Source organism: Anas acuta, chromosome 2, assembly GCF_963932015.1.
Source record: "Anas acuta chromosome 2, bAnaAcu1.1, whole genome shotgun sequence".
NCBI lineage: Eukaryota > Metazoa > Chordata > Aves > Anseriformes > Anatidae > Anas > Anas acuta.
The window spans coordinates 44,517,288-44,531,695 of record NC_088980.1 but is presented as its reverse complement, the minus strand read 5'-3'; the positions used below and the strand labels follow the sequence as shown (position 1 = coordinate 44,531,695).

General features: G+C 36.8%; 1 protein-coding gene across 4 annotated transcripts in view; it reads right to left on the bottom strand.

Annotated features, from left to right (window-relative positions):
• COL6A6 (collagen type VI alpha 6 chain) overlaps positions 1-14,408 on the bottom strand; it is a 50,386-nt gene that overhangs the window by 16,346 nt on the left and 19,632 nt on the right. For all 4 annotated transcript variants that reach the window (XM_068674527.1, XM_068674526.1, XM_068674528.1 and 1 more), the window contains 12 exons: positions 12,039-12,388; positions 10,744-10,822; positions 9,187-9,332; positions 8,979-9,071; positions 7,468-7,521; positions 6,441-6,512; positions 5,930-5,956; positions 3,217-3,261; positions 2,908-2,961; positions 2,597-2,659; positions 1,529-1,594; positions 619-672 (listed from right to left, as the gene is read on the bottom strand). In XM_068674527.1, coding sequence (XP_068530628.1) covers positions 619-672; positions 1,529-1,594; positions 2,597-2,659; positions 2,908-2,961; positions 3,217-3,261; positions 5,930-5,956; positions 6,441-6,512; positions 7,468-7,521; positions 8,979-9,071; positions 9,187-9,332; positions 10,744-10,822; positions 12,039-12,388 — 1,103 coding nt within the window. The remainder of the gene's footprint in view (positions 1-618; positions 673-1,528; positions 1,595-2,596; positions 2,660-2,907; positions 2,962-3,216; positions 3,262-5,929; positions 5,957-6,440; positions 6,513-7,467; positions 7,522-8,978; positions 9,072-9,186; positions 9,333-10,743; positions 10,823-12,038; positions 12,389-14,408) is intronic.

Genomic DNA, 14,408 nt, shown 5'->3' with positions numbered 1-14,408 from the left:
TCTGAGCTAAAAGGTTTGCACTGCTTCCTTCTGCACACTGTTCATAAGCACTAGTGAACATGATTGTTAAACTTAACACCACTAGCACCCTTCAGAATGCTTCTGCAGCTTGGATGAAAAGCGATCACAATCTTATACATTAGCATTAGGAACCTTTCTAACAGACTAGAAGAGGTGATTTCACAGGTTCCAGTCCCCAGTGGATGAAAAAGAGCAGCAGGCATATGGAACTTACTGTCACAGGGAGGAAGGAGGGATAAAAATATCTATGGCAAAATTACCAGGCTATTAAGCCTCACAGAAAAGTCTGCACTGAATTTAAGGCTTGGAATTTCACATGAATCAGACCTGAAATTAATTTTATAGCAAATTCCTGATTAAAAAACAAACAACAAAAACAAGCAAAACAACAACAAAAACCAGTACAATGCATATAAGATAGTAAATTTGAAGCCAAGTATATTAAACTATGAAAATTATAGAAGATTTATGTTCCCTCTCATTGCAGGAGTTTGACGTGTGGGATAAAAGGAAGAAGAGAAAAATTGGTTGTCTGAATGGGAACCCCACTGCATCTTAGATCAGTTATTTTCAACATGTATTGATTACTATTCTTACAGGAAGGCCTTTATGACCCTGCTCTCCTTGGAGTCCACGTGGTCCTGGTTCTCCCTACAAAACAAAGTAAAGAACAAGCATTTTAAATACTGTTTCTTTTTTCTTGTAATTCCCCTTTTTTCTTTTTCTGATCTTTGTTTTATTCTTCTCCTAAGTAATTTCACTTCAATCAGTGAAAACTCTAAACGCTGACTTGTTTTCTGCAAAAAATTCCTAATCATCAATTATAAATGAGACAGACTGTGCTTGTTTTGAATTTCAAACCATCATCCACCATCAACTACAGATACTTCCCTACTACTTATTTTTGCTTATTGTTCTAAGTTAAGTGTGACAGTCAATAGTCTGTGCTCTTGCGTTAGACTTACTTTCTTGCACTATGGCTCAAAAACCTAGTAAAAATTCAGACATCACTTTATCTGCACATAACTAAGTTCTTATGTTCTACAGGTCAAAATGGAATTTATCCATCACCACAAGAAAACAGCAGTTACATAGTAAAGTGGGTACAGCATGGTGATATCCAACACATTTTTCCCAGTAAGATTTTTTTTTTTAAATTCCTGCAACTCATAACCAGGAATCTATTTGATGATATAAGATTGAGCTAGAATGATACATTTATACTAAATTCATATCTTCCCTTAGCTCAAGCCCAGTTTGATGGTGCATTCCATGAGAATATTACGACAGTCTTCATTAACTGTTTTTTAAAGCTTTTTTTTTTTAAATAAAAAAAAAATAAAACAAAAACCAACATCATGTGCATTTTAAAGCTTTCTGTGTTGCATACATACACTGAATGCAAAGTGCAACATGAAAAAAAAAAAGAGCTGCTTTGTCAATGGACAGCCAATACAGCTTGGCAATTATCCAAACTGTTGCTCTTAATGCAGAATTACTTGCTTACCTGCCATGCTGACTTTCCCTTTTCACCCTTAGGGCCACGAATATTATTGTTAATCCCAGGATCTCCCTGGAAAAGCAAAGCAGAAAGTTCAGCATATTCAGTGACTATACCTTTGTTACTCTAACTACAGGCACAAGATATGGAAATAAGATTAATGACATTTATCTTTGCAGCCAAAAAGGAATATAAATGTTATTCTGAATGAACACACTTGCAAGAACACTATATAAGCACTTCTGCAAAGTCCACAGGTTTCTTCTGCAAAGAGGTAAAAATAAATATTTCCAATGGGCAACAAAGCAAACCTTGAAAATGTGAAGCTGTTCTGGTTGTTTGGGTATTGTTAACTGAATTAAGATCACACCTAGTCACCAGTTCTCATATGGGGTCATACTAGAATGGAGTTTCATTTAGCCACTTAATGCTAGACGCATATGAAATCCCAATCCCTCAAAGAGGCCAAGTTACCATGGCACCTGATTTCTTTTAAAAGCGTTAGAAGACAGGAGTCATCACATAATCCTTGACTCTTTAGAACGAAGATCTTTGGAATACGTATAGGACAGTTGTGATACAAGAAGATAACATCTCCACTGAAATTTTAGCCCTCAGAGTCTGCATTTATATAGGGAGCTCTAAAGCATGCATAGAAGAAATGTCAGCATGAAAAAGTAATTTGCCTTTGCATCATTATAAATTTATAACAAAGGGTCAGTTCACTTGGGTTTTAAGTGATAGAGAAATCCCTCTTTTAGGTGAGAACCACAAGGTAGGACTAAACAGCTCCAAAAGGAGTTATTTGTCCATGGTAAAAAGAAATAAATAAAACAAAAATGCAAGGAACAAGTTGGAGACCTGAAGCTTAAACATCTACTTCCAAGCAACGCATCAAAACACACAAGTCCATCTGCATCTGAAGAGCAGATGGAATATGCCATACTCTTTGGAAAGTATTGCACCATCTAGGATCATGAAAAACTCTTCAAATAACTTATATCTCAGGCAGCTCCTTCAGAAAATACAGGCACAAATCAGTGCAACCTAACAAAAATGAAGAAATACACTTACATGATCCCCTCTTAGACCAGGTTGTCCTCGTTCACCTGGTTCTCCTCTGGGGCCTTTTCTGCCCTAAAGTTATAAAAAGAGTACAAACAATTCTGGTGTGGGTAGAGACAGTATCTGTGGTAGAGAGAAGCCAGACAAGATAACACATATCTGTTTAAATCAGTGGAGCTACACCGATTTGCAGCAGAGGCCTCATCATGTATGAGAACAGGCAGCTATATATATTAGATATTATTTAGAGAAAAAATCACAAGCATTACACTTCAGAAAGACATTTTTGTAAAATCTTGTTACTATAAATGATACTTCACCCGTATTCCAGGGCTGCCTTTCTCTCCAGAAAGCCCAGGAGGTCCTTTGTCTCCCTAGACTCAGAAAGAGGGAAGAAAGAAATTATAAAAAATAACGAATGTTCTTTCTGATAAATGCAGTTCACAAATTCTGTCTGACAGGATCCAACTTCTATCAGACATGCAACTCCAAACACTAAACTGATTTTCTGTTCAGGTTTAAAGCCCACTCAAAGAGACAGAAATCTGTGCTTTTGAACCTTGAAATGGATTCAAAATAGGTTCAAAATTAGGTTTTTAATTGAACTACATGTTTGAAGCATAGCTTACCTGCTCTCCATCAATGCCATCAAGTCCACTGTCGCCGTGTTCACCCTATAGCAATAAGCAAAAAGCCATCATATTAGCATCAGTCCACTTGTGTCCTTGATTGAGGAAAGAGGTGTTGACCCTGCTTTTGGATACTTGAAAAAGAGTAGTTTTTTTTAATGGCTAGCAGGAATAATTAAGAATAATAACTAGGAACTAATAATTAAGAATTTTAAAAGAATTATTAACTTCTAAAAGAGTTCATAGTTAAGAGCAGTTAATAAGAACAATTGTTAAAACTACAGATCTTATCCAGGATTTAAATTGTGCTTTGCTATATGCTAGTTTTTCACAACTGCAGCACCTTCAAAACCTAGGTATATTCTGAAATACAACTACCTTAGATGTCTGAATTGTTGGTTTGTTTTTAAAACTCATTTTATTACTGTGAATGGTGTAATGAAAAGCTAAAAGGAATAACCATGATAAGAACAATTATAGAAAATATATCTTAGGCTTTGGGACATTTAAAAAAAAATCATTGTTTTGGCAATGTAATGCTTGTTTCCATCAGGATCAGTCCTGACATCTGTGATATAAAATAGTATTATTCAAAACGTTAACACCTCCAAAACTACTGAAGGCACTATTTGCCAAGGTGTTCATGGAATCAATGAAGCAGCTGTACAATTAGCACAAGACTAATTGTAGTCTTGCATAGCAAGCTTGGGAGGACAACACTATAAATACAAGTTAGAGGGCTGCTTCTGGCTGAGCTAAGAAAAGAGATTAAAGAAAAAGTAGGTCTATCTTGCCTTTTGTGCCACATAAAGAGCAACCCTGTTCCCATGCAAACAAGCCCTGCTCTTCTCTTCCCTTTGCAGAAATCAATCACCACATTGCAGCCATTTATGGAATTCATTTTCTCATAAAAATACCTACTCAAACCCGAGGGAGTTAGTGATGTTAACTTGCTCTGGAAATAAAGAATGAAGCTGCTGAATAGAGTTACAGCTGTCAGAACCTCCCTTCATTTACGCATCCTCCACGATGTTTCAGATCTGGCCATGCAATATATTCATTTTTAAAGATATTTTGAAGTGTTTCCCTCTTTCGTTGCTGGATATAAGAAAAGAATTAACTGTGATGTTCTTATTTTTACTAATAAATGAAATTTGCTGAGGCCACAGTCATTTTACTACCTGAGAGCTGAAAAAGTATTCAACAGATCACTGAATGTGACACAACAGCATGTTCTAAATGTCAGTTAAACCAACTGGAGTCTCAGTCTGACAGAGTCTACAGATACAATAGTTTTGTACGTTTTGTTGTTAAATTGAATTTTCAAAACCACCAAGGTAAAGTTCCTGAGGAAAAGTGTTATTCATTTTTAACAGTTTTAAATGTACTACAAGGAAAATCAAGTGGCTGTACCTTCTGGCAAAATTAACATCATAAACAAAAATTTATTAAATAAATATTCAGCAAGCCTTGCCTCTTGAATCCAAGACTCTTGCTCAAGTCTAATTTTCTCTCTCACCCATTTCCTACCTCAGACAGCCTGATCTAAACTTCATTGTACTAAATATTCTGTATTTCCTTTTTTTTTTTTTTTTTCAAATAGTTGTACTAAAATGTCTTGCAGACTTCAATAAACATCTTCAGCCTTACTGAGCTAACAGTATTGGATTCATTTTTTTATATGCTGAAAGTTTAATATTTTTAATTGAAATAAAAAGTGGATTTGATGACACAACATACTGAAATATTCACATTTTTATTAGGTTTCAGTAGGGTTTTTGCTCCTGGTAAACCAATTCCCACTGTACAATTCAAGTTGAACAACTCAAAATCATCAGTAAGTCCTCTCCCTTCTCTATAATGAGATGTTTCAGATACTTAAAGGAGGACAAATTATTTTGAATATAAATGGAATAGGAAAGAAAAATACGTAGGAGGATTTAAAAAGTCAGTTGAGAGCAGTACTTTAAACAGAGCTGAGGTATCAAAAAACACACTCAGAACTTCCTCACGCGTGCAGATTCTCAGGATGGAAGTAAATGTTTTCCAAGTCTCTGAGGCTCCTAAATCTTTTCTAGGAGTGTTTTTGTCATGAAAGCATGTCATAAAATTTAAATTCCATTTAAACTGCTCTAGCTTGGAACCTAATGCTGCCATTCTGATCACTGTCTTCCAGAATTCACTTTTTATTAACAAATTGGTAACAATCTCTCTTTGATGAACAGGTATATTTGAAAGGTTAAATAAGTAGACTTGCAATATCAGTGAGTGACAAAAATAGCTGAAAAGAAGTTTGGATATTGAAAAAGTGTCAATAATGACTGAAAAATACTGCCTAAATCTGCAATAAATATCAGGCAGTCTTCTCCCCTCCCCTTTCTTCTCTGCTTCCTCAGCATTTAGAATATGAAATTCAGCCAATCTGAATTACTCCCTTGACAGATGACTAAAATAAGAAGTAAATTCCTTTCTTGTCAATTAGAGTAAATCAGTTATGACTGCAACCATCCTAAACTCTCAATATAAATAAGACTTAACATCTCATACTTAAATCCACTCTTATACAATCATGTCAATAGTATATTAAATACTCTAAGATTTTTATGCTATTCCTTCCTTGGTTTAGTGTTTATCTTACAAAGTAATAATGAATTAAAATTAAGCAGAGCACAGTTGTCCTGAAAGAAAATTGATTACACATGAAAACACATACCTGACTTCCCCGATAACCTCTGAAGCCCTGAAATTGAAAATAAACATGAATGAAATTTGGTGACAATATTTTATTTTTGTCTTTTAAAACAAGCTTCAGAAGCAGGGCACAATTTTGCTATGCAGAGGCCTGATGGGCTCAGTATTTATAACCCCTATTGAAAACCATCCCCCTCCTACCACACAGGGGATTGACCCCCTTCCTTTATGAAGATGGTACAGACTTCATTTTCATTCTCTTTCTGTAAAGCTTAGTAGTTTTACCTGCAGCCAATCTGGAGTTTGTGATAGTAAAGACATTGGCAATTATTGAGTCAACAAAATCCCATTCCGTTTGACCAGACTTTGAATACACAAAGAACCTCTCAAAAAGTTCTTTTGAGACAGCAAAAATTGTCTGTTCTTACAGCTGGATGTCTTGCTCTCCATCTGTACCTCAGGAAGACAGCACAGTACAAAAAACAGTTCAGTGGAAAACAAGATTAGGAAATGTTTCCAAGTGGCATACTTGCCTTAAGGCCTCTGGCACCTGTACATCCCCTGTCTCCTCGAGTTCCGTTGATACCAATTGGACCTCTGCTCCCCTTAAGAAGCAAAAGGGAATGTTAAAATTCATCCATACGAAGATTATTACCAGTGATAACATGAAATCATGTATCTTAAATATTTCTGTGGAAATTTTCTGTAGAAATTAGTTACAACCAGTGATTTCCAAAGAAATTGTTAAACCACCATCCCAATGAAGTTTCTGGATAAACTTGGATGACAGCTGCTTTTCTCCATTACTGTCCTCCTCTTAACGGAGGGTTGGCTTAGGTAGTTTCACCAAAGGCAAATTCAGGCTGACTAATCTACTGTGAGAATTGGAACTACTCCAATGCAGACTTTACAATTAGGTGCAGACAGAAATCCTTGGCTTGCAGGCTTCTGACCTGTAGTTAGGAGTGATATTTATGTAATGGGTGCAGTGCTGTAAACCTAGTTCTGTGATTTTAGTGCTAAGGAAGTTACTTATCCTTCATGGGATTTTTGTTTACTTTTAGACAGCGAAAGAAGAAATACTCCCAGGGGACTGGACTTTGGCATATGCACATTATGCTAAATTCTATGAAAGGAACAGCACACTGCAAAGGATTTAGAATGTCACCAAAACACTACAAAATTTAATTTTGTTACCCAGTTATAAGATACTCAGTCATGCTAAGAAGGGAAGAGATGGCTCTGAGATAATCACACAATCTGGGTAGAGTCTGTCACGGAAAATTATCATATAAACTACTCAAAAATATACCTAATATGATGCTGTTGTATGTTTCTTTCTAACTGATTCTGTTCTTACATAAAATGCTATTAGAAAATGCTATTAGTTATTATGGTGAAGTACAGATACATAGAGAATTAAGTCCATACATTTACCTTAAGATACACTTTGCTTAAGTACATTTTAGGTTATTATTGATGATGCTGTGTGAATGAGTAAATGCAGACAGATTTAGGCACCAACAAACATGATTGCAGAAGGAAAGAGTGTTTACTTACCATCCCACCTTCCTCGCCAGGATGACCAGGAATTCCTCTGTAACCTGTACTTCCCTGAAAAAATGGGAACATACGAGATAATAAACTGTTCTCCAAGCACATGGGTTCATTAGTATTGGATTAGTCTGCACATGCAGATAGAAAACATTTATTGGAAACTAGATCTGGTTATGCTGGGGAGGGCAGGCTTCTCCAATTGCAGTTATACAGCCACTCTGCACAATTCCAGAATACTTCACGTGGTTGTGGGAAAAAAAAAACAAACAAAAAAACCAGTGCAACAATGTCCAATATAAGAGTTCAGTGTACCATTTCATGAAACTGCTTAATGAATTAACAAAGCCCAGTGGGTTTTTGGTCAAACTAAGTATCTTTCTTTGTGATTTTGACATGTAAATATTACACAGTAATGAAATTCTAAGGTGAAATGAAAAATATAAGGAAGTATATATATATTGCAACTTTGTATTTGAAGTGATGCAAGCCTCATATCCTCAGGTTAAAAAAAAAAAAAAAAATCTCTCAGGGAAATTAGAACAGACAGAATTTCTAGGAATGAAAATGAACAAGAATGAGACAAATTTGTGCTGCAAGAACGTGCTTTTAAAATTGTAAATTGTGCAACCCAAGGCATCATGCCTGTCTACCTGCAGTACAATTACATGTGCATTCTGAATACTGCTTTGTCTGAGCACTATAATCCAGACATTTCAATAAAGCAGGTGTAAGAATGTCAACAAGACTAATAGAAGAGATCAATAAACTGTTTTATGAATACCTATTGCAAGACTATACCCTTGCTAAGAGATAACCAAAAATGGATTTAACTGAAACCAGATAATTGAAGAGTGTAAACTACAAATACAAGTTATGTAGTATGTTACTGGAATAAGCTGAAGTAAAGGAATGAAAAGAACACAAGAGAAATGGTAACTACATACATCAAGAGCTTTAATAATGAGGTCTACTATTATGCTGTAGAAGTGGTGAAAAATGCAATATTTAAAACTAACAATAAAGGAGACAATATAAAAGCTTAAAGGAAATACTGTATATTAGTGCAGTATTGATCAGTAGAAACTCACAATAGAGAATATTCAGAATAACCAGAACACACAAAAGGACGAAGTTCACATCTAGTGAAGAAGAATTATTATTTTCTGCTCTTAGCTTGGAAACTGTTTATTATTTAAAAGTTTATTATTCACAGTTAGCTAAAAAGGCTTGGTTAATCAGAAACCATTTTGAAATCTCTCTCTGTCTTCTGCTGAATTCTGCAAAGGAGAGTGCTTAAAGACTTTTATGTGTCTGAATGATTTTCATTACAAAAATACTTTTGCAATAGGAACATGCAGCAGAGAAATGACCACATTGCATGTTTCTTCTTCATCTATCCTAATAGCAAGGGCTGTGGGCACCTGCATGCATGCTTCAGATTACCACAAAAAAACACAAATAAACCTTGAAATAATAAAGAAATTCTTATGTAGCATCTACTGCAGCTCTCCTACCTTATTTCCAGGAATTCCCCGGGCACCACGTTCACCAATTTCTCCAATGCATTTACAAAAAACATCACAGCATTTTCTTTCTGCTATAGTATCCTGAAAAAATGTCAAGTAACGTAGCATTTGTGTAAAGTTGATTGTAAAAAAAAAAATAATAATAAAAAAAAATGTTTCCCCCATTTATTTTGTTTATATCAAAAAAAGGACTTACAAGGTTTTTCTGCAAGATGCGTGGAATATCCTGAAGTTCAATACTAAGAGGTTCGTTGTTTTCAAAACCTCTGCCAAACTCTATTTCTCGAAGTTCATTCAAGTTCTGTGTATTGTCCAGCCCAACTAGTAGAAGTGCATCAAGGCCTTCAACATAAGCATAGATTGAAGTTTGTGAATGCCTGGATTATATTATTTAACCAACAACATGATTGTGAATAATAGTAATTCTCTAAAACTTAGATTTTATAGCATGTTGAAAGAAATCAAGCCATTGAGAACAACATATGAGACAAAAACTAAGATTAGTTGTCTTCCAGTTAAGTTCTCTCCCAGCTGATGGACTAAACTGCTACTTCTTCTCAAGAGGTAACCTCAGTGTGCAAAGAGAAGTGTAAAACTGTTCTCTTCTGTAGAAGACAGATTTGGGGTCTAACATCTGGCACTACATTTGTCAGTAAGCGGGACTGCTCTAGCTGCTGAAGCTGCCCTCCAGAAAGCAGGATAATCTCAGGCCCTCTGCACCCTTGGAAGTGTTTCTTCAAACATCTATCAACCCATGAATAGAGTGGTTCATGGGGGTAACAGTGGGAAGAGGGAACTAAAGCTTGCTCAAGCCATTTCTTCAATCTACTTTTACCTACTGAATTACATATTAATATAAATTCATTTCAGGGTTCCTCAGCTTCTGTTTATTTGATCTTTCCTGCTGACAAAGTCAGGATTCCTCTTTAGGTCACAAGAGAATTATATTGTATTTTACATCACACATTTTAATCAGTCATTAAAATTTTCTTCTTATTGTAGATACATCTTTGGCCTATCTTACAGTAGAAGGAAGTGAGGTCAGTTCTTCCCTTCCTCAAATGCTTTTTTTTTTTTTTTTTTTTTTTTGAGGAAATCTCTACCCGCCTGTCTTCCTCTTAGGAGGAAATCTTTTTCCCTCGCTTTCCACTCTTTCTACCACTTGCATTTAAAGTAGTAGGTATCTTGGAACATGCAGTGGTGTGACAGAAAAGGTTCTAACCAACAGCTTCTGTTTGATGGCAAAGCTACAGAAAAGTACAAACCAAAGGAACACAATAAAAGGAAGGTATCTTGTACCTAAAGAATAATTTTCTGCAGTGGAATTCATCCTGAAGTACTTCCAGAAGCTAAGTGTCTACCCTGTGCTTAGAACCAGCCTCTGCATTATTTCTACTTTAGATCAATAATGCAGAATATTTTGACATAGATCAAACCCAGAAAAAAGATATCTGTAGCTTAAAATAATAAATAATAATAATAATAATAATAATTAAAAACAGTCTTCATTTACTACATTAAAATATTAGCTCAAGAGAACAACTGAAGATGAAAAACCCCATGCAAATACCCTAGAATGGATAATAATTCTGAACATCACAAACATTGATACACATGTAAAAGCAAACACTCTCCCAGTGACTTCCAAGGAATACCCTCAACTTGGAGAGTCATGTTATTTAGGAAAGTTGTAGTGGCAGAACAATACATTGGTTCATGTGTCAGTAGGAGCATTGATATAGTGCTCTCATACCTTTGAGGTAAAAAGAATTGGCTGCTTTTCTGAGATCTTCAGGGGAATCGTCCAGTCCATCTGAAAACACTAACACAACCTGTCAGGAAAGGGAATAACACTGAATCACTTAAGAGATATTAAAAGCTGTGCCAGTGTGAAAAGTACAGTTTGCATTGAAAACTGACTACGAGGTAGTTCAAATTCCACTACTTTGTGGTAGACCTAAAACATGCACGGTGGAAAAAGAGCAAGAAGAATAGAACACAAAACTCTCTTTTCTCTGACAGCTCTCCTATGTGAGGGATCTGTCTTGCCACCCATTTCCTAGCATTGCTATTATTATATTATATGTGTCGTTTTCTTAGCATGCTAGCCTGAAGACCAGCTCTGCTGTGACTTAAACAATGAAGAGTTTTCGCTGGTGTCAGAGGAGTTCTCCTATATGTGAATGTGGAAAAAAAGTTTGAAGAAGCAAAGATTTTCTTTTCTGTAAGATCACCTTCAGTTGAATGCCATATGAGCTGCATCTACTGCATCATCTCTGGGTAACAGCTGGGACAGCTGAGCCTCAACTGGCCAGAGGGATGTCCCATACCACAGAATCACAGAATGTTAGGGATTGGAAGGGACCTTAAAAGACCACCTAGTCCAATCCCCCTGCTGGAGCAGGAACACCTAAATCATGTCATACAGGAATGTGTACAGGTGGGTTTTGAAAGTCTCCAGAGAAGGAGACCGCACAACTCCCCTGGGCAGCCTGTTCCAGTGCTCTGTCACCCTCACTGTAAAAAAGTTTTGTCTCATATTAAAGTGGAACCTCCTATGTTACAGCTTACACCCGTTGCCCCTTGTGCTATCATTGGATGTCACCGAGAAGAGCCTTGTTCCATCCTCTTGACACTTACCATTTACATATTTATAAACATTAATAAAGTCACCCCTTGGTCTCCTCTTCTGATGTATTTACCCTTACAAGGGAAAACATGTCCTTCCTCAGTAAGGTGTTCCTCAACAGAGACCTTAGCAAGTGAAAGTATTCAAACAGCTACTATACAATGTTCCCAGTGCCTTACTGAGTCAGCACTTTATTAAAGGTAAACTTTCAAGGCAATGATCCTGAAACATTCCAATGAGATATTTTTTTTCTCACTTAAATGGAATGATTCCTTTCACTTCAGAAGATATTAGGCCAAGACTTTGAGACCACCAATTCCTGAGCTACCTTTTTTCTTCCCTGCAGTAGTCAGCATCAGAGTCAACAAATTTTACACTATGTATTTTTTCCAACTTGTATATTTACACCATTAAATTACCTTTACTTTAGCAGAGGCTGCACTAAAGAACTTCTCTTGAAATGCCTCTAAGAAGTCCACATTCAGGTATGTGTCCACTGTGGCCTGTGCATCTAAGAACTTCTGGATGATCCCTTCATTATAGCCCTCAAAATCAGACTCAAAGATTATTTTTTTGGCCTGTGTCAATACTTGAAATTTGAACCTAATGTTGACTGGAGTGTCAGTTTTACAACAGACACCTCGCCATGATTTCTTTTCTTGTAAAAGTTCAGGGAGGAATGTTTGCAATTTCTGTTTCAGAAGCAGTGAAGATGCTGGCCGTGTATGCCTTGAAATATCAATTGCTATGAAAAGGTCCATATCGCAATCTGTGAAGAAAGCAGAGGAAGCAGGAAATTATAAACATACAACGTTTATGAACTTTGTCTCTCATCAGGATCATGGGAGTGGAACAAAAATCAACATGGTAGATTTAAAAACAGAAGTCAGAGTCAGTGAGATGGTGTTTTATATTTCCTGAAAACATGTCAGACCACCAGCTTCAGTGGCGCTACATAAACTTGCAGCTACTAAGGCCTGATCCTATATTACCGGACACATGTACACACAAAAACTGCAAAACAGTGAAGAAGAGCTTACTGTTCTTCTTCAGCTGCCAAATGACCTCAAAGGTCTTAATTTTGCAAGTATTTCCATATGGTTTGCTACCAACAGAAAATACACAGTACATATTCCAATTGCAATGATGGCTGACTGTGCTTTATCATTTTGCCACAAGATCAGATACTACACGAAAATGTAGAACAACAGACCAAAGAAACAAAAGAGACAGTGGCAGCATCCTCTACAGGCAATATCTGATAGCCACCGTGATTAACAGCTGCTGTAAGGTGAGGGCTACCTCAGTTACAGAATTGCTTGCATAGTTCCTGACAATAACAGCAAATGTTATGATGTGGCCTGTTACTCCTCTTGCCCTAGTCAAGCAGCCCAACTACTTGGCTTATTTCTTCTGTACCTTGATTCTTCATGTGTTATGCCGGATTTTATTGTGTCCCTAGATGCATCACCATCCATCACTCTGCAAGGTAGTCTGTGACATGCAATTTTTCCAAATGACATTCAGACCTTGGAACAGCATAAGAAATCTACACAGCTTTTCTGTGTAGTTCACAGCAAGTAAATATTTTTCTTAAACAGTTAAATATATCTACACACACACATACATATAAAAACACAACACGGTCATGCCCCTTAGCCAGAGTTTATGGGGTTGCCCATCTGATTTCAAGATTCACAGAACACCTGTGATGCAAAGGCCACCATCAGCTCAGTGTTTGCTTCTAATTGTGTATGGATTTTCTGATGAGACATTTCCATGGGCGTTAAACTTACAAGATATTTTTTCCAGTATGTGTTCACATCCAGCACACAGAAAGTATGTTTTCAAAATGAGATTTTATTTTTTTTTAACCACATCCTTTGGAGGAAACGCAAAGGGCAGTCATGGACTCACCAGTTTAGCCCTGATTATCCACACTGCTTAGCTCTTAGAAGCGTTACCTGCAAACTCCTCATGTACCAGCGACAACAGTACCAAAACAGCAGTAAAGCATCCACTTCTGCTTTGTTTTGTTGTGTTGCATATGAGAATGCATAAAACATCTTCCATGCTCTGCCAATAGTCCGTTTATTTGCAGGGCTAAGTACTTCTGTGTAGCTAACCTGTTTTCCTAATCACCTGTTCTCCCCACACATACCCACTTTGTTAAACTGGCCTATCCTTGTGCTGCAAAGGTATCTTTTTCCCCTCTGTTGACTTTTCATACCTGGAATACAGTTCTTAAATTAAAAGTCTGGCAGTTTAGAAGATGGTGACTGGAGAAAGGAGAGTTAAGAATTGTTATGGGAAAGAAGATTAGTGAATACAGGAAAACAGATTCCCAGCCAAGATAACATAGGCTTCATAGGAAATTCATCGTTGGTTTATGAGACAAGTTGATCTAAATCTTAAAAGCATATAAATCAGTAAGATCAGAACCAACACGCTTTCCTTAATTTTGTTCTCTCTAAACTTAAAAAGTATGTCTGGAGATACATACATTGAGTTTACTGTTCCATCTTCCATTAAATCTCCCTGTTCTCTGGCCATGAGACACCAGGAGATGCTAGTGCCTCACTCATGGTATTCCACATCCGTGCACTCTGCTTCCCCAGCAGCCCTTTGTTTGTTTTCAGGAGCCAGGGGATGCCTTTTCGGGTGGAGGTTTGCTCTGTTTTTGATGGGGAAAAAAGGGCTAGGGCCAGGCTATCCTCTCTGAAAACCACCTGAGCAGACAGCATTAACATAGACAGCAGCTTCTGGCTTTGTGAGGGAAGATTCAACAC